This window comes from Aegilops tauschii, chromosome 4 (assembly GCF_002575655.3).
Source record: "Aegilops tauschii subsp. strangulata cultivar AL8/78 chromosome 4, Aet v6.0, whole genome shotgun sequence".
Lineage (NCBI taxonomy): Eukaryota > Viridiplantae > Streptophyta > Magnoliopsida > Poales > Poaceae > Aegilops > Aegilops tauschii.
In genome coordinates this window covers 438,582,010-438,607,752 of record NC_053038.3, presented here as the reverse complement: position 1 = coordinate 438,607,752, position 25,743 = coordinate 438,582,010, and the positions used below count along the sequence as shown (strand labels likewise).

At 46.0% G+C, this 25,743-nt stretch overlaps 4 protein-coding genes and 1 long non-coding RNA gene across 6 annotated transcripts; 4 read left to right on the top strand and 1 right to left on the bottom strand.

Annotated features, from left to right (window-relative positions):
• The first annotated feature begins 1,375 nt into the window (after positions 1 to 1,375).
• On the top strand, positions 1,376 to 5,603 carry LOC109762283 (uncharacterized). 2 transcript variants are annotated; one of them, XM_020321115.4, is made up of 3 exons: positions 1,376 to 1,657; positions 2,227 to 2,833; positions 4,520 to 5,603. In XM_020321115.4, exons 2-3 carry the CDS (start codon positions 2,246 to 2,248, stop codon positions 5,366 to 5,368), a joined length of 1,437 nt encoding a protein of 478 aa, XP_020176704.1. In that variant the 5' UTR covers positions 1,376 to 1,657; positions 2,227 to 2,245; the 3' UTR covers positions 5,369 to 5,603. The 2 variants fall into 2 exon arrangements, with proteins under 2 accessions (XP_020176704.1, XP_020176705.1); XM_020321116.4 differs by having other exon boundaries at positions 1,511 to 1,810.
• Positions 5,604 to 10,014: 4,411 nt separating this feature from the next.
• LOC109762295 (uncharacterized) lies at positions 10,015 to 12,188 on the top strand. Its single transcript, XM_020321128.3, has 4 exons — positions 10,015 to 10,318; positions 10,962 to 11,190; positions 11,414 to 11,498; positions 11,592 to 12,188. The coding sequence occupies exons 1-4, from the start codon at positions 10,068 to 10,070 to the stop codon at positions 11,906 to 11,908; spliced, it is 882 nt and encodes a 293-aa protein (XP_020176717.1). The 5' UTR covers positions 10,015 to 10,067; the 3' UTR covers positions 11,909 to 12,188.
• Positions 12,189 to 12,586: 398 nt separating this feature from the next.
• On the bottom strand, positions 12,587 to 16,373 carry LOC109762292 (peptidyl-prolyl cis-trans isomerase CYP65). The gene is made up of 11 exons (XM_020321126.4): positions 15,997 to 16,373; positions 15,584 to 15,646; positions 15,392 to 15,495; positions 15,164 to 15,255; positions 14,978 to 15,067; positions 14,810 to 14,885; positions 14,324 to 14,685; positions 13,969 to 14,225; positions 13,452 to 13,743; positions 13,104 to 13,211; positions 12,587 to 13,012 (listed from the first exon to the last, which is right to left on the bottom strand). Exons 1-11 carry the CDS (start codon positions 16,122 to 16,124, stop codon positions 12,809 to 12,811), a joined length of 1,776 nt encoding a protein of 591 aa, XP_020176715.1. The 5' UTR covers positions 16,125 to 16,373; the 3' UTR covers positions 12,587 to 12,808.
• Positions 16,343 to 18,877, top strand: LOC109762291 (uncharacterized). Its single transcript, XM_020321125.4, has 5 exons — positions 16,343 to 16,701; positions 17,816 to 17,960; positions 18,051 to 18,121; positions 18,211 to 18,414; positions 18,547 to 18,877. The coding sequence occupies exons 1-5, from the start codon at positions 16,450 to 16,452 to the stop codon at positions 18,634 to 18,636; spliced, it is 762 nt and encodes a 253-aa protein (XP_020176714.1). The 5' UTR covers positions 16,343 to 16,449; the 3' UTR covers positions 18,637 to 18,877.
• A 705-nt stretch (positions 18,878 to 19,582) lies between these two features.
• Positions 19,583 to 22,615, top strand: LOC141021358 (uncharacterized). Its single transcript, XR_012182381.1, has 3 exons — positions 19,583 to 19,861; positions 20,954 to 21,028; positions 22,364 to 22,615. It is a non-coding gene; the product is annotated as an uncharacterized lncRNA (long non-coding RNA).
• Positions 22,616 to 25,743: the final 3,128 nt, after the last annotated feature.

Sequence of the window (25,743 nt, the reverse complement as noted above, 5' to 3'; positions counted from 1 at the left end):
TTGGGGGCCTCTTCCCCATGGTCTCCGTAAGGTAGTTGTCAAGGCGGGAAGAAATTTCATGTTATGCCCCACACCCGGCTGTCCTCCCATGTGTCGGTGACCATGTAGTCAGTGGGCTCCTTCCTCATCGTTGCCGCACCTCCAAGTGTCCCCTCTCCTCCATTCCCATCCTCTCGGCAAACTAGCTTCATATTCAGCCGTCCCTAACCCCTACATCCTGAAACCCTAGCTCAACCGACATTATGTCGTTGTCCACCTTCATCCTTCCCGACGCGGTCCCCCATTCTGCATCCTCAAGGCTCTCTCACCTCCTTACGCACCTCCGCTACGCCGCCGTCCACCTCTGGCATCCCTGACTTAGAGCTCTGCTACGTCCGCCTCCGGTTGTCCTGGAGCAACGCCGCTCTCTGCTGCATCCCGATGCCGTCCAGCGGTGCAACGACCTACTGAGCGTTTGGTGAAGATGAAGGAAGAATGAAAATGCAAATTAAACAACAAGCTAATGACATGTGGGCTCCATGCGAAAGTTAGCACACAACACAATATACAGGTTGAAAATTATTATCTATTGCCGCCTCTCCGATTTACTAGGCCTGCACATATCCCAGACTGACAATTCAACCAATATAGTAAGTAATAAATATCAAAATTCATACCACTAAAAAAATCAGTTGAACTTTGTAATACTCTCTTCTATTTGAATTAATTGACGCAACAATTATATAGAGGTTGCGTCAATTAATTCGGATCGGAGGGAGTGATATATAATATAAATTATACTATATTGACCAAATTGTTAATTTAGAAATACACGGAGGCTTAGTAAACCGAAAAAGGTACTCCATCTGATCGGAACAAACTAACCATAATTCAAAGCTGAAACGCCTTTTTCAATCTTACTTCAAAGTCGAGACACTTTTCTTTGATCGGAGGGAGTAGTATCGTTGCAGTTGGATTTTTTTTTCATCCCTATAAATGGAGCTGCCCCATTTTGCTTTTAAGGGTTTAAAAAAATGAAGCTAGATCCGGAGGTGTTCTGGAATCTCGTTAATTAACGTGAGCGAAGATTGCAGTCGTCGCTAGATGGCTACAGATCTAGATGTAATTTTTATTATTTCTAATATTCGTCGTTGTGCCGTGATCGAAGATAAATAGATTGAAAATGTTCCTGATTTTTTAAACGTGAGACGAAACAATTTTTCGCCTACGTTTAAAAAAACAATGATCTGAGTAGCCAAGACATGTCAAGCACGGCGGCCACCTGCCGCGGGAGACCATCCCCAAACCAACCTGTCCCCGACCCAAGCCGCAGGGCACGCCCGCCGCACAGCGGCCGCAGCACAGGTGTCTTCCGCCCCTCCAATCCGCCACCCCCACCCACCATTACGTGACGGGCGACCTTTCCAGGAACGGCCCGCCCCCGCAGCTCCACTGTCCGTGACCGCGACCGCCAGGAACCAGAGTAAAGCAGAGGCGCTCGTCGTCGCCGCGATTCGCCACTAGACAACTCGCATTGCCAGCCGCTCAAGCCAAGCGAGCCCCTCCATGATCTCCCCGGGAGCCAGATCGCAGCTTTGCCTAATCTAATCAGAGAGAGCATCTCCCTCCCCATCATCGTCTGACGAGATCTCAGGGCCGGAGCACCGGCCCGCCCATGGTGAGTGAGCCCCGCCGATTTCTTTAATCGCTTGTTGGGGGTGGTTATTCTTATTCTTCTGCTGGTAGGTGGTACTAATTACCAGGTGGGATTGGGCTTAGCTTAGCTTTTATCTTGCTTGCCCTCTTCCGCTCCCTGGATCAACCCGCCATGGTGAGCCTAGTTCGTTTCTCTTTTCCTGCTCTTTTTCCCTTTTCATTTCGTTTGCGTGCTGAGTGGGTAGTTTCTTGAATTGTCCTCTGTTCTTGGCGCCAATTTCGCTGGATTCATAGTACAGCTCTCTGCTCCGTTTTGGCCTGCTCGAGCTGAGCTTAGCTGAGAAGGATGTGCTCTGTTTTGGCAAACCTTCCCGAAATCATCTCGTGATAAAACGTGGGAAATTTCTGGCCATGCTGCGCCAAATTGGGGATGAAATCTGGCGCCCGCGAAATCCTGGACTTGTCCCAACGAACCTTTGTTTCTTTCTTGATTTGACACATGTAGCCGCGAGCCTGCTCATTTTCCGGAAATTTCCAAATTCTATCTTTTACAGTCTGATAAGACATCCTTTCTTCCTTCTCCTGCTGCAGCGCGTGCCAGCCGGAGCGGATGAGCGGCGGCAGCATGGCCATGGGCGCGAGGAGCAAGCACCATCCCAAATCTCTGGCCCTGCGCTGCTACTGCTACGCGGCGAGCCACCGCTCCCTGACCCTGCTGGTGTGGGGCCTGGCGGCGCTGGTGGTCCTTCTGAATTTCCACCTGCTGGTCACCCACGGCAAGGATGACCAGAGCGGCAGGCCCCGCGAGATCCACCGGGCGATCCTCAGAGAGCTGGAGGTGGTGGAGGAGGAGAGGTTCCAGGTGACGCCCGCCCGGAGCCGGAGGAACCCGCGGGCCGTGCGGCGCAAGGGGGAGCACACCAAGCCGCTGTCCGTGGTGGACGAGTTCTTGGACGAGTCCTCGGCGGTGCACGACATGTTCTTCCCGGAGCCGAGGACGGCCATCGATCCCGTCCATGGCGGCAACGACAGCATGTACTTCTACCACCCCGGGAGGGTGTGGCTCGACACCGACGGCAAGCCGATCCAGGCTCATGGAGGCGGCGTGCTGTATGATGAGAGGACCGAGACCTACTTCTGGTACGGAGAGAACAAGGATGGCAAGACCTACAAAGCTCACAGCAAGGGTGCTGATCGAGTAAGTCGAACTGTTCTGATGCTCTGAATTTTTTTGTTATCATTTGTATGTCACTCCTGAAGAGCTTCCGTATCATTTTGGTGGATTAATCAGAGAACATACATTATTGCCGATTTGCCGTACTCGAAACGTACCACTAACTGAATTTAGAGCCAGACATAGCATTTACATTTATTTGCTCTATTCTTCACTAATGCATCAGACAGTATGTACAGAAGCAGAATTGATCAGCCCTCTTTTAGTGCACATGAGCCTGATATAAGTGTGAGTAGGCCTAGCAGCGTAGTCAAACTGTAAACAAAATGGGTGGGAAATGATCAAGTATATTTTGTGTCATTACACCAGTCCTATGCCTGGCTGCAAGATTAAGGAAATCATCCCAACAGACGGACTACACTATTCTCAGATAATCAAAATCTGTATTCCTGTATACAAGATTCAGTCGATGGAGTTGGCAATATTATTCACACACAACAAAAATTGTATAATTCTACAAACGTTTTAGTAAGCCTATTTCCCTTTTTCTAAATACCATTGCAAGGGTTTCAGTACCTGTGGAGTAGTGTGTGCTAATGCATGCATCTAATTTTTTCTAAATGCATCTAGATTCTGTCGCTGAGGCCCAGTTGCTAGGGGACATGTTGGAAGTAATTTTCCGTTCTGAAGGTAAGGACGTTACCTGGGCTGCGTGAAGGCAGGTCACTAGAAACGTAGGTTAATGTATAAATTTTAGGGATAACAAATAGATAATATCTTCAGACACCTTATCATGTGATAATTGTTTGGACATTTTTGGGTTGATGCTATTCGGTTGCACAAAAGAATACTCTATGTCCATTCCTAGTTATTTTGTTTGAACATTTTAAGTAAGAAGATACACAATGCCTGCGCATCATCTAGAAAAACCGTTATTCAGTGTCAAGTTGTTGCAATCCAGTGTCAGCAGAATTAGATGGCAGATACATGATTGTGCAGTCAAGTATCAATAGAATTAGAAAGACAATGCTTGTGCATTTTCTAAGAAGACTATTGTAGGGTTTTCAAGAAGTTAGGGAGTTTTTTTTTCCTTTTTTGGGAAACAAGTTAGGCAGTTGGTTTAGGAAATTTACCATGATCATAGCTCTTTCGTTTAACTAACCCAAGGGGACCGCAATAGTGCCACACAACATCTAATACTATCAACTAATCAATTTTAATAGGAATTTGACACTGGATTTCAAAAATTATGAAAATGTGCGGTTCTGATTTGGTGTGAAACAATTTTTTCTAGATCATCAAGGATTCCTGGTTAGAGTTTTACTTACACATCCTTACAGAGTACACACCTATAGACCATGAAAATGCACCACTATGTAGACATACACTTGCATCTTGCTTCGGACATACTCCCTCCGTTTACTATTATACGATCTTCTAACTTTTTTCTGATTCGGATGTATATAGACGCATTTTAGTGTGTTTGTTCATTCATTTCAGTCCGTATGCAGTCCATATTGAAATATCTAAAACATCTTATAGTTGTGATCGGAGGGGGTACATAATTTAGTGATGTTCAGTTGAACTTACTATGTCATTTGTTGCTTGTGACATACTACATAAGTTAGTGATGTTCAGCAGTTGAACTTACCATGTCATTTGCTGCTATGTTTTGTCATGTCATTCTGACCAAGATAAACTACCTCCCAGGTTGACATTGTTGGAGTGAGCTGCTATTCTTCGAAGGACCTGTGGGCATGGAAAAATGAAGGAGTCGTGCTCCGTGGCGAGAAAAAGAATGTGACACATGACCTCCACGTATCCAATGTCCTGGAGAGGCCGAAGGTGATCTACAACGATCGGACAGGCAAATACGTGATGTGGATGCACATAGATGATGCTAACTACACCAAGGCCTCGGTTGGGGTGGCTGTCAGTGACTCTCCCACAGGCCCGTTCTCCTACCTCTACAGCAAGCGCCCGCACGACTGCGAAAGCCGAGACATGACCATTTTCAAGGATGACAATGGGAAGGCCTACCTGATATACTCATCCGAGGACAACAGCGAGCTCCACATCGGCCAGCTGACCGACGACTACCTCGACGTGACCGACGACATGAGGAGGTTTCTCATTGCGCAGCACCGAGAAGCCCCATCGCTGTTCAAGTTCGACGGCACCTACTACATGATAACCTCAGGGTGCACGGGCTGGGCGCCGAACACCGCGCTGGCTCACGCCGCGACGTCGGTGATGGGGCCTTGGGAGACGCTGGGGAGCCCCTGCGTGGGAGGGAACGACATATTCCGGTCGACGACGTTCTTCTCCCAGAGCACATTCGTGCTGCCACTTCGAGGCCTGAGAGGTTCATTCATCTTCATGGCCGACCGGTGGAACCCTTCGGACCTGCGGGACTCGCGGTACGTGTGGCTGCCGCTGACGGTGGGTGGCGTGCCGGATGAGGCCGCAGACTACAGCTTCATGTTCCCGCTCTGGTCCCGGGTGTCGATTTACTGGCACCGGCGGTGGCGGCTCCCCGAGGGGTGGACAGATTCTTGAAAATTTGAAAGTTTAAGTTGCTATACGTTTGTTACACATGATAGATACGGGTTTATTGACATTCGACACACAGTGGAGGGTGTGTGTTGTATAGGTCAGATGTAGAGGCTAGCAGAGTTGTAAATGTGCAGTTTTGAGTTTGTTCTCAAGTCACATAAATATACCTGTGTCCCTTGTGTGAATAATGTGGCTACACCTTCAGTCTTTTTGCTTGTGGTGTGGTATCTGAATCGTGTTGACAGATACGTGTATCTGAATGCCTGTAATCCATATCGGTTCAGCACTGCATCGGGGCAATCAGTTGCACCTGGATACACTACAGAGTGCGGCAGAACTGTGGATATAAGCAACTCGGCATCAATGTTTTTCATACAGTTGACTGTAGTAAAAATAAATTTGGCAATTCTGGCACTTTCTAAGATGCAGAATCAGGGTCTCCAAAAATTCTAGGTATAACAGACGTGGAAATCGAATGCCATGGTATATTGAAATCACACATGTGTCTTTCTATGCCATACAGGTATAGTATACATGTCACTCTCCTCTCTTCCTCCCCTGCCGCGGCTGTATCCTTCTCCCAGGCTGCCTGCGAGCCCTTTTCCCTCGGTTTTGTTTCCCAGATCAGAGAACGGTGTTGCAAAGGGAGGCCATGGGCTGATTGCAACCCGAGAAAGCCATGGTCGTGCATCTCCTCGGCGAGGTCGGACGTTTTGCACCAGGCGAGGACTAGAGGTCACGACCACCGGTGCTGAAGCGGCAACCGGCTCTGCGATTTTCTTCAACCGGCACCGGGAAAGCTACCACCGGCAAAGGGAGGCCATGGGCTGATTGCAACCCGAGAAGGCCGGACGCAGCTTCGATGCCTTAAAGGCACCTGCCTTTGGGTCACTGACATGTGGACCAGCCATTTATTGGGCCCACATGTCATGGACACAAAGGCAGGTGCCTTAAGGCACCGAAGCATAGTCCGAGAAAGCCATGGTCGTGCATCTCCTCGGCGAGGTCGGACCTTTTTGCACCAGGCGAGGACTAGAGGTCATGGCCGGCACCGGGAAAGCTACCACCGGTGCCCGGGTTTGCTGCAACCAGACGACGACGCACATTTTTTTCTGCAACACACAATGGGGAAAGCAACCACCGGCACCTGGTTTTTCTACAACCAAGAGACGATGAAGTGTGGCCGACAATGACAGGCTGCAAATTTTGTTGCAACCGGCAGTGGGAAAGCTACCACCGCGACCGATTTTGCTGCAACTGACGTGCGGTGGTGCGACGAGCGGCGCATGGGGTGACCACGGCAACCAGGATTGCTCAGCCTGTACACCTTTTTGCTACCACCGCGGTGATCGTGTGTTGTGTCGACGGGGAGCTCGTCGTGGATGACCCGACCTCACAGAGGGGACTCCACCTGTTGCTGGATGTCGCATCTTTCCGACGGCAGCTGCGATGCGTCACACCTCATGCTGCTGCTGTGAACCGCCGCCGCCGAGGTCTAGAACCGGTGATGCCCACTGCCGCCACCCCGCCGATGTGAAGCCGGAATCGGCGTAGCACCATGCTACAACTGACATCTTATTTTGTTGGAACCGGCATAGCACCCTGCTATAACCGACGTCTCATTTTGCTACAACGCACCGTCGGCGTCACATTTTTGCTGCAACCGCGTTGCCTTTTTTCGACAATCGGCGTCCCTTTTTGCTACAATCGGTGGCGATACTGATGCAGGCATTTATGAGGAAATCAGATCGGAAAGCTGCATATGTCCACAGGAACATGCCGACGAGTGGCAGTCCGATCTACTGTGTGTGAGTGGGGCGGGCTACCGAAGATGCTGCGAGTGCCATGGGCATCTGCAGCTAGCGGGAGGGACCGTGGAGGCAGCTAGTTCCTACTTCCTACGTAGGAGCTGTCGCGAGGAAGAAGACGCGTGTGGAGGATTTTTTTCTGTTTCTTTTCTCAGCACGGGGACCAGCCCTTGATTTGGAGCGTACGTACGCACGCGATCAGACGCACCGCGGGCGACCGGCCCAAATTTGGGCCCACGCACCGGTGCCTATCATCACCCTTATTCAAATGCATCAACAAATTCGGCATCGACCCACTCACGAGCAGGCATCGACCAACTCACGAGCAACTGAACTAAAATCTGATTGAGCATCAATGGGTGGTTAAAGGTGACAACAATGTTGGGATGTAATGATTAAACTTCTTTAAATTTAAACTAGTGCTGCATGCGGCCATTTGAACCACTGTACTCTATGTATGCGGCTATTTGATCACGCCGACTTAAGAAAATGAGATGTATGCGGGCAGCATTGAATGGCGGCCTCCTGCATCCGTGTCCGTAGAAGGAAACTTGCGGGTCACCATTGGAAACGCCCTTAGAGGGGAGTATGGGGTGCCTGGTTGTAGATGCCCTTATGCTCCAACACGTACACCGACACCTCTTTTGCTACCGCTCCAATATACTCCCATCATATATATAATATGTGTCCTTTTCTTTAACACAGTACAAACTTAAGCGCTTATACATATGCGCATACACTCATCCCTATGAATACGCATACTCTACCTCTATGAGCACCTTCGAGAGACTGAGCCGGCATATCATCTTGAGATTTACAAAGTCACCTTAGGCATCTCGTCGCCGACGGAATGTCGCCTCCCACTAAAGGCGTATAGTTGAAAATCCTGAAATAAATAAATCTAGAAATAATGCGAGCACTAGGACTTGAACCCTGGTGGGCTGGGATACCACTGTCCCTCTAACCATCCAAGCACTGTTTGGTTCACTAATATGTGTCCTTTTACTGATTTCAATATAGACTACATACAAAGCAAAGTAAGTGAATCTACACTATAAAATATGTCTATATACATCCGTATATAGTTTGTATTAAAATATGTAAAAGAGACTTATATTTAGAAACAGTGTGAGTAGTAAAAAAAGATACAGCTTCGATATTCAGTTTGGTGCTAAAACTTTAAAAATACGTATTTGTGATCATCTAACTTGCGTTTTCGTACAAATACGGTCACTTCGCTCGTATTCAGTCGTATCTCGCACTTATGTGGCACGCCCACCTGACTATGGCCCACTGTCAGTGACTGGAAACAGCTTGTGCAATGGGCGTTTTTTTTGCGTAAGCATCGCTAACTCTGTAAATTTTTTTGCAGGAATAACTCTGTACTCAATTAAAAATAGAGAAATGAGAATGAAAAGGAGGGGCGGGGATTCAACTCCAGACCTCATATACAACGAGCGCACTAGCAACCACTGCATCAACTACATGTTCGTGCACGTACATAGATACAGTCTAGTTTATAACGGAAACAGGTCTATTTGTCGTATTTTTTCCTGGGTTTTGGAAAAAAAATCTTAGCTTTTATCATCAAAACATTTCAAATGAGTTCAAATGAAAAAAATGTGTCAAAATATATAATGCTTAATGCACAACGTACAAAACCTTTTCACAAGCGAGAATATTTTCGGAAGGGGCCGGAAAAATGCGGGTTTCATAATATCACAGACATTGCAATTTTTTCGCCTGAAATTTAAAAATGAATTTTGATTTCAAATATTTTAACATCTAATATATTTAGTTTAACACAAAAAATTAAATAAGTTATCAGAAATTTTGTCTAGGTTAAAAAAATCAATACGAGTAGTTGTCGTGGCCAAAATATAAAACTTAGTATTTCTCTTTATATGCACTAACGGATACCTTGGCGTAGTGTTTAGCTCCTATGCTTCCACGTTCAAGGTCTACAGATTGATTCTGTCGCTCCTTTTTTTCTGCAAAATTATTCATGCGTCCGGGTTACGAACTTCTGTTTGACCCACTGACAGATGGGCCCTAAATTAGCCTAGTTACCAGGTTAGCCTAACACGTTGTTAGTATCCTACTGACTAGTGGCCCCAGCTCTAAATTACCCATTAGACAGTATGAGCCTCTTTATCTGATTGACGGACACAAATTTGACTGGCTGTTTGGTCTAATTAAATAAATTTTAGTTGTGCATATCCACTGTCTTCCAACGCCAGTGGGATGGATATGCGTCTGAGTGTTTTATTAACCCATCCTGGGTTCGAACCTCATTTGCCTGATCTTTTTTAATTATATTTGAGGCCTTTTGTGGGTAATTAAATATATTGCAAGGGAGTTCTCTAAAAAAATCTGGCGTGTTAGGGTCACCCAATGTTTGTGCACTCCTAGCCACGGACAGGTGGGCCTCCGGTAGGCACCGTATTTGCACGAGAACACAAGTTGAATTATCATAAATTCGTGTTTTTTAAGTTTTAGCATCAAACTAAACATCGAATGCAAGTTATGTGACTCCTAGTGATATTACCTTAAAAAAAGTGCGTGCTCCAGTTTGGCCCGGTGATTTTGGCCTGTTTAATCTCCGAGATAAGCGGCGTGATTCCCTACGCAACTAACTGCCCGCCGCGTATCAGCAAAAGGATTACGCCCGTGTTGCGCAAGGACTCGACGTGGACGGCCCCCTCGTGCACCGCGCCGCACCCCATCATCCGTCCGTTCCAGGATCAACGGTCCAGATCCCGCGGCGCCCCCCTAATCACCAAGCGACCTTCCCTGACCCTCCGCGGCTATTAAATACCCGGTCGCCGCCATTCTACCCGGGCTTTGATCGATCGAGTCGATTCTCCCGCAGAGCTTGAGAGAGATCGGAGGCGATGGGAGGCGGCAGCATGGGGATCCGCGCGGCCGCCAGGGCCGCCTTCATCAGCGGCTACCGCTCCGCCTCAAACGCCCGCCGCTCCGCCCTGCCCTCCTCCTCCTCCGCCGCCGCGGCCGACACCCGCCCCGCGTCCACGGCCACCACCTTCGACGATTGGTACATCCCCGACCGCGAGGTGTTCGGCCCCGTGCCCTCCCACGAGGAGGCCATGGCCGCCACCCTCGACCTCAGGGACGCCTTCGAGATGTGCGCAGCGCTAAACTTTCCTAATTACTTGTTACTTCTCCTTCCGGTCTCCTTTGTTTTACTAGATTGATTAATGTCATGCGGCCAAACTGGTGATAGTTTGATAGATATGGTTCATGTCCATGAAGTTTTAGTTGCAAACTGATGCGATTGCACGTCTGGTTGTTAGGCAGTGACAAAGCCCTATATAGTGGTTGACCCTGTTCTGTTCTTCTTTTTCATTAGATTGTTCTTATCTGTTGTCCGGTGTAAGACCAAATTGGTATCAGGAGCGTTCAGCATTTTCCCGATAGATTCAAGATTTTTTAAAATTTAGGCACCCTTCATGTTTATCTCTGACGTTCCTGCCCCCAAGTGCTCGTTTGCTGGAATCGTGCCATCAGAATTTTGATTCACGGAAAATCACGCCAATGCTTGTTTAGGATTTCCATTGCATGTTCTGAAAGCATTGTCTGATCCAAACCCTAGAAATATCTCCACGTGTCAATCATGTAGAGTTGTTCTTCCAACCATGTCATACAATTCTGTATTCGATTAGTTTCCTTACTGTACCTTTTCATATGTATGCCGCTTTGGGCCTTTTGGCTTGTGTGCCAGATGTTGTGTTTGCTAACAAACTGATGACTTGTGTTCATGCAACCAGCGCCAAGATTGATTCCCATGGTGGCCGCCTGGATATCTCCAAGACACATATCTCCCATGATGGCCTTGATGATCCCACAAAGGTTGCTCAGGAAACATTTCAGGATCATCTCCATTCAGAAGCATCTAAGCATGAAGAGCAGCATGACAGTTTATCCGTTGCCTCTGGATCCTCCTCTGCACGTGTTATTGAAGCCTTCACCATGCTACACGAGAGTCCTGAAGCTCAGGTAATTAAGCTCCAACTTATACTGAAGGTGTCAAGGCAAGGTCACCCTAATGATGTGTTGTGGAGTCATGCTTTTTTCATTTCTTCCTGCTAGCATCAGAAGATAAGTTTATTTCATATATTGTCATAATGTCAGCCCTTTTTTGTATTCATGCAACTTCAGTTGGCATTAAGTGTAAACAACTCAGCATTGTTGTTTATTTACGGTTCTACTTGGGCTGCAGGATGTTGTTGCTTCGCTTGCTTCTGATAAGAATGTCTGGGAAGCTGTGATGAAGAATAAGAAACTTGTGGAGTTTTACAAGACAAGTAAGCGCCCAGCCATCATTTAATACATCTAATTCAGTTAACCATTAGAAAATTATAAGTAATAACTTGGTTCATGTATCTTCCCGTTCTCAGACCTCAGCGAGTCATCAAGTGTCACTGACGAAGCTGAGCTGAGCGACGCCGAGAGCTCGCAGAGCAGCAATGGTGTCGTCTCGCCGGGAGACGCATTCAGTGATTACATTCAGATGATGAAGGCGTTCGTGTCGGAGATGGTGACGAATCTTTCGAGCATAATGCAGGACCTGGTGGCCACGGCGGACGAGGGCCAGAGCAAGGGGATGTTGAAGACCCTAATCATCAACACCAAGAAGGATTTCACAAATGGCCCGTCGTCCTTCGTGCTCCTGGCCATCGCGTCTATTCTGGTCGTTTTGCTCAAGCGTGCGTAGTTTTCAATAAAAGTAAGGAGCTGGCAGAGTGGTTGTTCGGAGTTTAGTTTCGTTTCAGCTTTTTGAGCCAGACAGGATTTCATCTTCTTTTTCTACTTTTTAGTTCATCAAATGGTCGATTCTACGCGCTGTACAGGTCGACGTTAAGTCCTTTCAAGGGTTTATCTGGTGGCTGTGTGTTCACCTTTGGTGAACATGTTCTGCAAGATGGATAATATGATAGAGTTTAGTTTTCTTTTGGACTCGTGATAAATTTAGTTGTTACTGCAACTTTCTATGATCTCGTTCTGGTTTAGCCATGTTTCAAGATATTCTGGTTTAGCCACATGTACATATCTGTGCAGTGCTCTAGGGTTATCCCAACATGCCTGAGTATCTAAGTTACTCTATGTGGTAAGGTTGGTAAATAACACCTACACAACAATATTGACAGGTTTTTTGTAGGTGAACACTACTCTTAGTTAGTTTTACAGATATAACAACAGCTGCTAAGCTTGGCGAAGGCGTGTGCACCTCGTCCCGTGCCTCACTCATTCGCCTTTCTATTAACATCATTCTGAGTCATTTGACTTTCTACTAGCATAATTCTTAGCGGAACACAAGATCTGTATGCGCACATCTAAAGAAAATATCATACGTATTATGCATAAATGTTTATGCGGCTCTTGCTCCAGACAGTTGTGTTTCACTTAATGTTAATAGAATAGACCATTGGAAACATTTACTCAAGTACTGAGCATGCGTGTTTGACTAAGATGTGGATTCTGAAAAATCTGCTGTGAGCTGCGAGACCGCATTCTGGACAGTTAATACACTATCATAACATGGGCGCATATGCTCAAATGTTACAAAGTTTCAACCTGCTGTTTCTTCCGAGAAGAAAGGGGAAATTCACGTCATCTACCATCCAGAGAAATCTTTGAATTCTACACTAGGAGCACTCGCTTTTCTCTTCTTGCTTGAATCATCTGCTGTGGCGGCATTTCCAGTGGCATCAGCAGAGCCAGCCGTCCGAGCCTTGAGATACTTGCCAACTCCACCACCAGCGCTCGTTGAAGCAGAAACACCAGTCCCTGGGTTGCTATACCATGACCCCACCTTATCCTGGATTAATGCAAACAAAATGTTAAAATCATCAGAGTAAATGCAAAGAGGCACTGGAATCTAACTGAAACAAGATGCAAGGCAGCATTACATGATCTTCATCCTTGTTCTTCTCCTCCTCCTTTGCCTTTTCTTCTTCCTCGTCTGGTTCCGTGTAAGGATTCACAAATACACTAACTTTCAGTAACTTTATTTCCTCCTGTTAAAAGTTAAAAACCAGAAATACCATGTCAGATGTTTCTATGCCGAAAACAATACATAAATTATACCTAAAATATTATGAAACACAGTGCTTAAAAGACAAGTGTACTGCAGTTGTGCCAAAGTTAATGGCCAAACGTTTTGTGGCCACAAAATCTTATTTGAAAAAAAGCATAAGGTATTTTCATTTCAAAAATAAAGTAAAAAATGCAGATGAAACTAAAACAATCATACTAACCAATGGGCGGTCGTCATCATCAACAGGAACCTTTTCCATTGCTGAAAGATTGTGCAGACCACCAACCACCATGCCAAACACTGTATGTTTGAAATTTAAATGTGCCGCGGACTTGTATAAGATGAAAAACTGCGACCCGTTGGTATGGGGCCCAGAATTCGCCATGCTGACAACACCTCTTCCTGAATGTAGCAGCTTTGAATTCAGTTCATCCTTGAAAGGTTGACCACCCCATATGGACTCCCCTCCGCTTCCTGTGCCAGTTGGATCACCTCCTTGAATCATAAAGTTTCTGTAAAAAGGTAATGATCAAACCAGACAACATTTAGATATATAGCCATAATCATGTACTCCCTCCGTTCGGAATTACTTGTCACAAAAATGGATGTATCTACAACTAAAATACATCTAGATACATTCATTTCTTGGACGAGTAATTCCGAACGGAGGGAGTGTAAAGAAGGGAATGATTGAATGGACACGATTTATATACGGCTAATAGAATAGGAGAACATACTTGATGCTACGATGGAAGATAAGACCATTGTAGTAACCATTTTCACAATGTGTTAGGAAGTTTTCACATGTCCGAGGAGTAATATCACAATGAAGCTCCAAATTCAAATCACCATGGGTGGTATGCAACTGAACATATCCTTTCTTTTTTGGATTCCTTTCAACTTTAACATACTCAAATTCATTTTTGGTAACGGGGTCATAGGAAGTCGACGTGAAAGAACGTGAAGCTGCTCCAGTAGTGTAACGACTTTTAACCTGAAATCACCGAATCAACTCCATAAGACAAGCACCAACTACACAAGTAACAAAAGGTCTATGTAAATATAAGACATAAAGATGAGATGAGAGTATACCAATTTAGCATTTATAGGATCCCGATCCCCTGCCCTGTGCATAGCAATTCTAGCAGCAGTTTTCTCAGCAGTGCCAGATTTTGCTGCTGCTGCGCTTCTGCCATGAACAGAAGCCGAAGCAGCATCCACAACACTGAATGGTTGAGGAGGTTTAGGTTCTTTGCTCGATTTTGAGTCACTCTTCTCTTCTTTTGCTAAAAGGACAGCCAGTGCGGCAGCTCTTTCCTTTTGAGCTTTCTGTCCTCCCCCACCATGCAGAAAAGCTAATTTTCCTTTTTCAGTCCCAAGTTCCTTCATCATTTGCTTAAGATCACCGGCAACATTTATGTTGTAGGTTGGATCATCTTTCATCCGCTGCAACTCTGCACAGAAGTTGGATAGTCAGACTACATAAGTAAATCTACATCAAAAGGAAAGATTACATATGTTAGATACAAAACAGCCAACACAAAATAAGTAAAAGGGAAAGAGGATGCATAATTGAACCTTCATCATCAAGTTTGAGGCCTTGTCTAACATGATCAAATTGCCCTAGGACCTTGGTATCAAGCGCATTTGGATTCTACAGAAGTTCAGAAGGCAAACAGCATTAGGCTAGGGTATTAATTGTCAATAAGACAATGAGTAATATATATTGTCCTTCCAGACAGCTACCTGAATTGTTATCAAGTCCTTTCGTGCAAAGGGCTCATCGGTTAGCAACTCTTTCCAATTCTTTGGCTTAATGTTAAGCTCCTGGATTGCCTATGAGCACAAAGCAATAATCAATCAGCTATGAGCATACCAAATTGACCACCTGAAAAACACTATTATATAAGCTAACCAAAGTCTAAAGCCCACCTCATAACAGAAGACGTTCCCCGTAGTCTTTACAGCAACTATATGCGTGAATTCTGTGAAAACTTTATTTAAAACAGGACACTGGAACTCTCCTGCATGAAAAGAGTAAATATTAACATAATGGCACCAGAAGATCAACTAACATCAAAGGAATTTACTACTGTTCATTCATGCAGTTCTATTTGGTTCAGGCTACATCGACTTTTTCATGCCATAGATTTAACTCACCGTCTGTGTTCTTGTGGAAAGTGAGAGGAATTAGATCCTCCTGCTTCAGCACTGCTCCAGTTACCGGATGCTTCCCGAATTTTTTAATATATGGGATTATGCTCCTACATTCAGAAGCAAGAAATAAGAATCCCAACCTTGTCAGCTCTCCTACCAATAAGTTATCCAAAGAAGAACAACCTAAGCACTTACATCAAATCGAAGACGCTTCCATCTGCCGTACACACCGGATCCTCAAATGGCAAGAACGTGAGCCTAATATCCAATGAAATGATAATCAGTGGCTGAAGAAGAGGGATTAACTTTACTTACTAATCAACTGCTAATGTGGCTAAATTCGAATCGTATGAAGGTCAATATCCAGAGCTGAATTTGAGCATTTGGAGCTTACAAAGGTAACTAACTAGCTTAACTAGTGGCATATACCAACTAAAAGATCCACAAAAAATAAGTTCATGCCCTAAGGAAGAAACCCTATAAGCTCAAGCTCTCCCGAAATTCGAATCAGAATCCTAAATTACCAAGAGAACAGAAGTAAGCAGGCAAATCTTCCAGCAAGGCTGGTGCGGGAACAGGGGAAGCGGGCAGGGAGAGTAGGCAATTACGCGCAGCAGTAGAAGGGGAGGCGCTGGAATGGCGCGATGGCCTCCCTGTTCTTGGCGCCGCCCCACTCTGTCGCCCACTCCGTGGCAGTTATGAACATCCGGTCCTTGCTATGCTGCTTCTTCCCCATCTCCGACTATCCTACAAGCGCGGGCCTCCGGCCGGTGGTGCGGTTGCCCTGCCGGGCGGTCGGGTTTCGCCGGCGGCGAGGTGGGACGGCGAGATTTGACGACCGCAAGTGTTGGGGTCGGGGAAAGAGAAGGGAATAGTAGGCGGCTGGCCTATTCGTCAGCGGCTCAGCCCGTGATAGAATAGAACGAACACGGCTCGAGCCGCGGGGGTCGGTGCGAAACAGGTTAGGCCCGGCCCAGCTCAACCCAGAGCACAACCGGCCCAAAAGCAGAGCGCAAGTGCGCACCACCGGCCGAGCGAGCTGAGTCGATTCGAGCAGCAGGATGGGCGGCGGCGGCGGCAGCAGCGGCAGCCCGACGGCGAGCAGCAGCAGCGACGATGACGGAGACGCCTCGTGGAGGGCGGCCATCGACTCTGTAGCTGTAGGGGGCTTCGGCTACCCGTCGTCCAACGGCGCGGCGAAGGCCGCCTCTGGCGGCGGCGGCGGCGTCGAGGAGGACAGCAACGGGCTGGAGCAGCCGCCGCAGGATGAGAAGAAGGCGCAAACGCCTGGGCTCAAGCTGTACCAGATCAAGGTATCTTGCTTTCCACGTTCGCCCCTTGCTTTAGGCTTGCTAGCTGCATAATATCAGGCGCAAAGCTTTGGTTTCTTCTGCTCCTAAATCAGTGCTGCAGCTCATTGCTTGACATGGTCTTTGGTTTTGTTGTTCTAATTCAGTGCTGTTTTCAAAGCTTGATGCATACTTCATTCGTCCTGTGGTCCGTGGACGAACTAGAATTAGCTGGTTCACCCGGATTAGTCTGGGTTAACATAGTGAGTTAGCAATAGCAACTGCATTTTTGCTTCAAATGTACTGTATCTTCGGGTGAAATATATCAGTGTTACCAGCGGATGCACATAAGTAGCTACACTCTTGCAGAGTAGCTATGGTTGGTAAATTGAGAAAACCCATCATGTTACCCCATAGACTGAAGTTTTGGATATAATCAATCATGTTCCACTCCATATAGGATGTGTACTGCACCATTGCCATTTTGGAGGTTTTCTCGCTTGTTGTTTGATAAAATGCCACAACTTACTATGCCGCCACCCAGTAAAAATCAATTTTGTCAGTACCCAGTAAAATAAAAATGAACTTGCTTTGCCGCTAGGAAATAATGTCCCATCTTGCATTGCAATCGATCCAATTCCCCTTATTGCTTTCACCTTTTGGTAGATGCCCCGTTCCATATGTTAAATAATTTCCGGTGGGCCTCCAGATCATCGTATTAGTTTCTGTTGGTACCTGTCCCAGCCACAAAGTAAGTTCATCACTTGCATGATCCTTTTAATATGCAGTAGTTTGCAATTACACCATGTGATTTACATTCTACATCTACAGAATTCTGTACCGTTTACTTGCATGATCCTTTCAGAATGTAGTAGTTCATCACTTCACCTGGCAAGCCTGATGAGCAACTGGAAAAAGCTGGCACAATGTTGCCCTGTATTCACCATTCAGACCTGCCAGTTTACAACTATAGTATAACCATTTCACTTAAACAAAATTTTCCTGTTTAAGTTTTTTTTTTCTCTGCCCTTCATTCAGTTGTTCTTCTGTTTATATCATTCTTTCTTTTGGTTAGGCATTAGGAAGTCATACTATGTTATGCATTATGATCTTACAAACTTCATTTGATTTGTTTCAGGTAAGAAATATGTTGGACGATATGTTAGAGAAAAATCTCGAAATAGTGAGGAATCCTTGCTTGAACTTGGCTGACCCCGAGGAAACAGGGGGAGGGATAAAGTTATTTAAAAAGGCACCTCCTGGCATCAGAATGGATGCCGTAGGTATGTCGTGAATGTGATTATCTTTAATAATCTTGGTGGATAAATCCTTTCATGATGATAATACATATTCATACTAATGTTTATTTCTAGATAAATACCATGTGCAACTCAAGAGACCAAAGATTCTTCCTGGGCCAGAGGTCGACGAGAAATCAAAGAAGGTTTGATATCTATTTTCACAATAATCATACATATGCATGTGAGCTTATGGTCGTATGTTTTACTGATCGTACTGCGACCCTGATTTCAGTTCAGACATATGCTTCAGTCTGTTGTTGTTGATGGTAACGACGTACTTGTTTCCGCGAAAGAAGCATCCCAAATATCATTGGCTAGAATGGAAGCTAGAGAAACTGCAGCAAAGACCAAAGCCAAGAGGGAGGAAGAAAGGGTGAACCAGCTGAAGAAGGTCAGGGGAGAGAAATGGCTTCCTTCCATTGCTAGTAAAATGAAGGTAAATAAGTGCATACTTTAAATCACTCTTCAACGGCTAGTTTGGTGGTTTGTTGTTGTACAACATCGACCAACATTTTGTATTGACAGATATATGATGCCAGCATGCATTATGTTCATATTGTCTCTGCAGAAAGAAAAATCTTGGGAGCAATGGCAGGAAAAAAAGCTCAAGAGCAATGGCAGTAATGGTGGATCATTTCAGCTGGGCCGCATATGCTAATCTTTTAGGCCATCTATGGGGGCACCCTTTTCCGGACGCCACAAGCCCACAATTGCTTTGATAACTTCTATTTTGCCATTTATCCATTTGACGATGATGGTCGACAAGAGGATTGAATTGGATGAAAAGATAGAATGTTGGACTGATGATTTTGTTCTAATCTAGAGAACGTAGCTTATCAGTACCTTCTCAATTTTTGTAGCAAAATTATGTTATATTCCAGGATTGATACGCTTGAGCAGTCTCTGCCTCGCAACTGGGGCTGAAATCTAAGCCTGTGACGCCCGGATACTTAAGCTACAGTGAACCTCTGCTAATCATGCCATGTCACCTCGATTACTGTGGCTAATCTCGTGTTAGTTCGAAACCGATTCGAATTCAAATTCAAAATCAAGTTAGACAATAATTTTTTTCAAATATTAAAACTAGAGTGTTCGAAATGTAGCAAATAAATCATAGATAATTATGGTGGTGAAACCTTATTTTTATAAATTATTTAAATGCACTAAAATAAATAAAACAATATCTTAAACAATTAAATAAATGCCTTTTATATTTAGTAAAATACTAAACTATTTTATTTGGGTGCCATAGTTAATATGGCAGTAGTATAGTTAGTTATACTAAACTAGGAACTACTTTTATCTTTTTAAAATTGAAAATAAATTAGAGACTAAAAGAAAACAGAATAGGAAAATAAGTAAAAGGGAAAATTAAACAAAAAAAAGCCCAACAAGCTACTGTGCGGGAGGGCTCTATGTAGCTATAGTGTTTCGGCCCAGCCCACAAAGGCTTTTCCCCCACCTCTGTACAGTGCAGAGGAGGCCATGGTGCTGTGCACGCACACACGCCGTCCATGCTGCCGATTGTCGTCGTGTCGATCATCTGGAGTACCATGGAGATGGATAAGAAGACCCCCGACCCCACAGACAAACCCTAATCGTCACTTATCCTCTCGCGCTCTCTCGCTTTCTTTTGTTCGTCTCCCGAAGCTCATGGTCGTCGTTGCCGCGTCGATCCCGCGGCCACCGGCATCCCCGTCACCTGAGAGCATGCCCTGGAGCTTCAGCGCCTCCGACTCCATCGACTACGTGCATCAGTTCGAGCTCAGACGCCCTGCTGCCTCGCCATCGCGTCATCTTCTCCGCCCTCGCCGCCACATCTCGTCGTCGAGCCCGTCGCGTCCGGCCACCCCCACGCTCCCCGACCTCGCCATCGGACTTGCGTGAGCATCCCCTCCATTTCCCCCTTGTTCCTCGTCTTGATTCGTCACCGTAGATGCCCCCGCGCGTCGCTGTTCGCCATGGCCGGAGCCCCACTTCCGCGCATGCTCGCCCGCTCCTGTCGCGTGTCCGCCGCGAGCCGGCCCTGTTCCGGCACGCCCGCGCCTCGCCGACCGCGTGCTGGCTCGCCCGACCGCGCGTCCACGCGTGCCGCGCGCGGCCCTGCCGCTGCTCTGCTGCTCCTTGTACTGCTGCTGCTTTGCTGTTTTGCGCTGCTGCCTCCTTGCTGTTGCCGGCGTGCTGCCTACCTGCTGCTTTGCTGCTCCTTCTGCCTGCTCCTACCCGGCCGTTGTTGCTCGCGTCGTAGCCGCCGAGCCCACGTGCATCTCTGGGTGCTCCTGTACGCTCCCGTGCCATGGCCATGGCTTAACTGTGCTATGTGCACGGCCGTGTGTGAGGCCGGTTGGCTCTCTGTACATGCGGGCAACCCACTTAAGTAGGGCCTAATTAAAAGATAGTTAGTGGTACTTAGTGATAAGTTAGCTTGTAGTCCATGGCATGTGGGACTCCCCCTTGATTAAATTAGTTAGTTGTTTTATTAACACTTATGACAATGACATGTGGGTCACATCCACTGTTGACCAGTCAAATTGGTTGGTCAACCCAACCCATGGCCCCCCTGTAATACACACCAGCTAGCACAACACCATGTGACAAAAGTATTTAGATATAAAATTTCGAACTGAAATATTTTAGAAAATCCTTAAAACTTTGAAAAATCATATAAAATAAACCGTAACTCGGATGAAAATATTTTGTATATGAAAGTTGCCCAGAACGACGAGACGAGTCCGAATATGCAGTCCGTTCGTCCGCCACACATCCCTGGCATAGCAAACACGCAACTTTCCCCCTCCGGTTCATCTGTCCGAAAACGCGAAACACCGGGGATACTTTCCCGGATGTTTCCCCCCTTCGCCAGTATCACCTACTACCGCGATTGGGCACACCTAGCACCACGCATTGTCATGTCTTCCATCGTCATGCTTATGTTTGCATTATATTCATTGTTTCTCCCCCCTTCTCTCCGGTAGACTACGAGACCGACGTCGCTGCTGGTGCCCCGACCGACTACGTTGTTGACAACCCCGGCTTGCGAGAGCAACCAGGCAAGCCCCCCCTTGATCACCAGATATCGCCTATTCCTTCTCTATACTGCTTGCATTAGAGTAGTGTAGCATGTTACTGCTTTCGGTTAATCCTATCTGCTGCATAGCCTGTCTTTTCTACTACTGTTGTTACCCTTACCTGCTATCCTACTGCTTAGAATAGGATGCTAGTTTTTTTTTCCATCAGTGGCCCTACATTCTTGTCCGTCTGCCATGCTACTACTGGGCCGTGATCACTGCGGGAGGTGATCATGGGTATATACTATATACTTTATATACATGACACATGTGGTGACTAAAGTCGGGTCGGCTCGTTGAGTACCCGCAAGTGATTCTGATGAGGGGGCTGCAAGGACAGGTGGCTCCATCCCGGTAGAGGTGGGCCTGGGTTCCTGACGGCCCCCGACTATTACTTTGTGGCGGAGCGACAGGGCAGGTTGAGACCACCTAGGAGAGAGGTGGGTCTGGCCCTGGTCGGCGTTCGCGGATACTTAACACGCTTAACGAGATCTTGGTATTTGATCTGAGTCTGGCCATTTGGTCTATACGCACTAACCAACTACGCGGGAACAGTTATGGGCACTCGACGTCGTGGTATCAGCCGAAGCTCTTCTTGACGTCAGCGACCGAGTGGCGCGCGCCGCATTGGACCGTAAGCTCGCGCTTGTATTAAGGGGGCTAGGTCTGCTTCCGGCCGCGTACGCAACGTGCAGGTGTGCAATGGGCGATGGGCCCAGACCCCTGCGCGCATAGGGTTTAGACCGGTGTGCTGACCTCTTTGTTGAGCCTAGGTGGGGCTGCGACGTGTTGATCTTCCGAGGCCGGGCATGACCCAGAAAAGTGTGTCCGGCCAAATGGGATCGAGCGTGTTGGGTTATGTGGTGCACCCCTGCAGGGAAGTTTATCTATTCGAATAGCCGTGTCCCTCGGTAAAAGGACGACCCGGAGTTGTACCTTGACCTTATGACAACTAGAACTGGATACTTAATAAAACACACCCTTCCAAGTGCTAGATATAACCCGGTGATCGCTCTCTAACAGGGCGACGAGGAGGGGATCGCCGGGTAGGATTATGCTATACGATGCTACTTGGTGAACTTACCATCTACTCTCTCCTACATGCTGCAAGATGGAGGTGGCCAGAAGCGTAGTCTTCGACAGGATTAGCTATCCCCTCTTATTCTGGCATTCTGCAGTTCAGTCCACCGATATGGCCCTTTACACATATACCCATGCATATGTAGTGTAGCTCCTTGCTTGCGAGTACTTTGGATGAGTACTCACAGTTGCTTTTCTCCCTCTTTTCCCCTTTCTATACCTGGTTGTCGCAACCAGATGCTGGAGTCCAGGAGCTAGAGATCCCGAGGATGATTCTACATGGAGTTCGGCTTCGAGGAGTAGTTAGGAGGTCCCAGGCAGGAGGCCTTGCCTTTTCGATCGTTGCTACTTTTGTGCTAGCCTTCTTAAGGCAGACTTGTTTAACTTATGTCTATACTCAGATATTGTTGCTTCCGCTGACTCGTCTATGATCGAGCACTTGTATTCGAGCCCTCGAGGCCCCTGGCTTGTATTATGATGCTTGTATGACTTATTTATGTTGTAGAGTTGTGTTGTGATATCTTCCCATGAGTCCCTGATCTTGATCGTACACATTTGCGTGCATGATTAGTGTACGGTCGAATTGGGGGCGTCACAAGTTGGTATCAGAGCCGACTGCCTGTAGGAATCCCCCTTTCTAACTCCTTGGCCGAAGTCGAGTCTAGACATTGCAAACCTTTTACTAACATGGCTGTGTGTCTTACGGGCACACGTCGCCATTGGGTGGTAGTAGGATCTTTTATTCCTCAACCTATACTCTGGGACTCTGACATCTCTTCTATTCGGGTTAAACGATTTTACTAACTCTGACTCTAGGTTCTCGATAATACTTTCTCCCGGAGAGCCCCGTATTACAGATGATCGTCTGCTGCACCAGAAGAATCCGTAGATACTCTCCGATGTTCTCTTGAGACTTTATGGTGTCGCTTTTGCAATTCCCTTCCATCGATAAACCCCTGTGGATAACCACGTATACTTGCCATTCATACAAAGCTTCCCAGTGGATCTTGTTATTACAAGATACCCCGAAATTCTCTCTGTTGCTCCAAGAATCCTTTGAGCTTACTGCCTTGCTGTTCTTTGCCACATGAATACCACTATGGATAATTTCTAGCACTCACCGGATATTTGCTCATCCCCAGTTGATTCATGTATTTCACAAAAGTCTTCAAAATACTATTTGAACTTCCGAAAATCCTGAGTAGCCTATTGCTCTTGAAATTCTTACTTGCTTGCATTATGGTTAATCCCATAAGTCTATAATCTTATTGGCATCTCTTGTCATTATCATTTTGAGTCCGTTGATTCAATTTGTTGCGAATGCTCGCAATCCTCAATCAGATCCTAGAATTCATCCTTCCGGGTCAGACGTCATTTTAAACGTGAGCTGGTTCTCGCCAATCAAATTGTCATCGATTGTGCCCCTAAGTCTATTGAACTTATCCATCCTTGATCAGAGCGTCTGCTTCTGATCCTTCGCTTTGTAAATCATAATTCCTTTGCAATTGAGCTCTAATTTACTCAGTTGTTTCTATAATCCAATGTCTTTGCATTGATTCTTCCTCTGGTTGTGAGCCGATACTCACATCAGATCCTTTATGGACCATCAGAACCTTGTTGGATTTTATCCGACAACGTCCTTCATATTCAATCACTTTGGAAGTTCTTTCCCTGATACATAATGCCTTTGGTAAATCCTATTCCTTGATTTGGCCAACCATGCTCTGCTTTCGAGTTGGTGATATTTACTATTGAAGCTTGTGGTATATGTTTCCACGATGCCCCGATGGGTTGAACCTATGCCTTCCATAATATGTGTGAACTCGAAAGTTTTCATGAGTCGTACTCTTCTGGTATTTTGCCAGATAAAATTTCAACACTACAACTTTTTCGAAAGTGAGAAGTGAATGAAAGGTTATGCATTGGAGAAGTGGGAGTCGACCTTGAACTTTGTGTTCATGCCCATGGACACGATGTAGCTCTTACCATTAAAGCTTCTCTTAAATTAATTATTCCTTTGGTATAAGTTCATCTTATATCTGGGATCTGGCCTTTTGCAATCGTGGTTCCAACCATGTTCTCCTTTAAATACCATTTCTCATGCAAGTTTAAGCACTTGTCTTTTGCAGAGCAATACCCTAGTCCAACCTCTACCTTGATTCGTCGTCGAGTATTACCCCTCTGGTATCTCGAGATTATCTTGGAACTGCATAACTTCTTATGAGTTCTTCATCAAGTACTACATTCTCACTGATTATAGTTTTTCACGGGCTTCGAGTTATTAAACACTCAAGGACATCGATAAATGAATCGAGTCCGCGTCGCGATTAAACAACTCTTAGGAATCTTCTTTACTTGCGAGTTTGTACTCGATCACGTCATTCCTAGCCTGATTGGCTATATCATTATCGTGCTAAATTTTAACTGTGCTACCTGGTCCTTAACCCCGGAGCACAACTTTCGATGATGAGCTAAGCTTACGCCGATCTTCCTCTCATACCATTTCACCTTGAACAACAAGCTTGATTTCAAGTTTGTGTCCTACCCATGGTTCCAATAACCGTCTGCTTCATCATTCCTTTGACTTGATGTCGTCGCTGATTGATTACATCTTCATGAAATCTCTCGACAAATGTGTCGTGATCATCATCAACCTTATGCGCTCTTCCAGGATATCGATTGAGTTCATGATTAGAAATACCATCCTTTCCCTCGATGATCTGTGTTATCATCGACCACTTTATTGCCTTCCCACCAACACAAGCTTGTTCGTGTTTGGTGTTATACCTTGAGTTCCTTGCTATCCAGCAATTGTTCTTCTTTACCTTGGAACATTAACATCTCTTTTGTCCTCAATGTTGTGAGAATTTCACCACCTCTTAAGAAATCTTGGTATGGTGATACTTGTCACCATCACCATTCCCTCTTGGGTCCTCGTGTTGATTCCAACCGGGGTACCAACAAGTGAGTGGTGTTGTTTGGATCTTGCCCTTCTAGCAACCCTATTGCTTTGAAGTTAATGGTCGGTCATTCATTCTTAGACTATTGATTATTGAATCACCATTCCGACGTTGGTCGTGCAACCCAGCCCATATTTCGGGTGCACCTTTCAACCAATGTTTAATTGTGTATGTTTTCCTCGAGCATACATCATTATACCATTTGTTCTGACAAATGTTATCTCCTTGTTCACATAGTTGCGGAAATCCATCTTTTGTTAATCTCGATGAATTGTCGCTGATTTCCATCAGCCACCTCCTCATCCTCTCGTTGGTTTACTGATGGACTCTTGTTTCGGAACTCGCTTCCATAGTTCATTTCCCGAGAATCTTACAATATCATCTCGTCAAATTGTGCCGCACCTTTTCTTCTCAGGCATCCTAAGTCCGAGGTATTGTGACACCAATCAGATCTGAATCTCGGTCAGATGTGATGGTTGGAACATATTTCCAAGAGTTATAATGTTGGTCTTTATATGACTCGGTAAGGTTATGTCATGCATAGCACACCTGGCCGGAGGCCCTATTGTTACAAATTCCTTTTCAACAAGTTATCCATTCTTCCATGAGGAAATTGTAAGACTTATTCTACAAGTTATTCTTGATGGATCCTTTGTG

Coding starts and splice junctions, on each gene's coding strand:
- LOC109762283 (XM_020321115.4), top strand. CDS start 2,246: ATGAGCGGCGGCAGCATGGCCATGGGCGCGAGGAGCAAGCACCATCCC. Junction 2,834..4,519: donor ACAGCAAGGGTGCTGATCGA/GTAAGTCGAACT, acceptor ACTACCTCCCAG/GTTGACATTGTTGGAGTGAG.
- LOC109762295 (XM_020321128.3), top strand. CDS start 10,068: ATGGGAGGCGGCAGCATGGGGATCCGCGCGGCCGCCAGGGCCGCCTTC. Junction 10,319..10,961: donor CTCAGGGACGCCTTCGAGAT/GTGCGCAGCGCT, acceptor TCATGCAACCAG/CGCCAAGATTGATTCCCATG. Junction 11,191..11,413: donor ACGAGAGTCCTGAAGCTCAG/GTAATTAAGCTC, acceptor CTTGGGCTGCAG/GATGTTGTTGCTTCGCTTGC.
- LOC109762292 (XM_020321126.4), bottom strand. CDS start 16,124: ATGGGGAAGAAGCAGCATAGCAAGGACCGGATGTTCATAACTGCCACG. Junction 14,686..14,809: donor CCTCAAACTTGATGATGAAG/GTTCAATTATGC, acceptor ACTTCTGTGCAG/AGTTGCAGCGGATGAAAGAT. Junction 13,212..13,451: donor ATGATGACGACCGCCCATTG/GTTAGTATGATT, acceptor AACTTTTAACAG/GAGGAAATAAAGTTACTGAA.
- LOC109762291 (XM_020321125.4), top strand. CDS start 16,450: ATGGGCGGCGGCGGCGGCAGCAGCGGCAGCCCGACGGCGAGCAGCAGC. Junction 17,961..18,050: donor CATCAGAATGGATGCCGTAG/GTATGTCGTGAA, acceptor GTTTATTTCTAG/ATAAATACCATGTGCAACTC. Junction 18,415..18,546: donor CCATTGCTAGTAAAATGAAG/GTAAATAAGTGC, acceptor TTGTCTCTGCAG/AAAGAAAAATCTTGGGAGCA.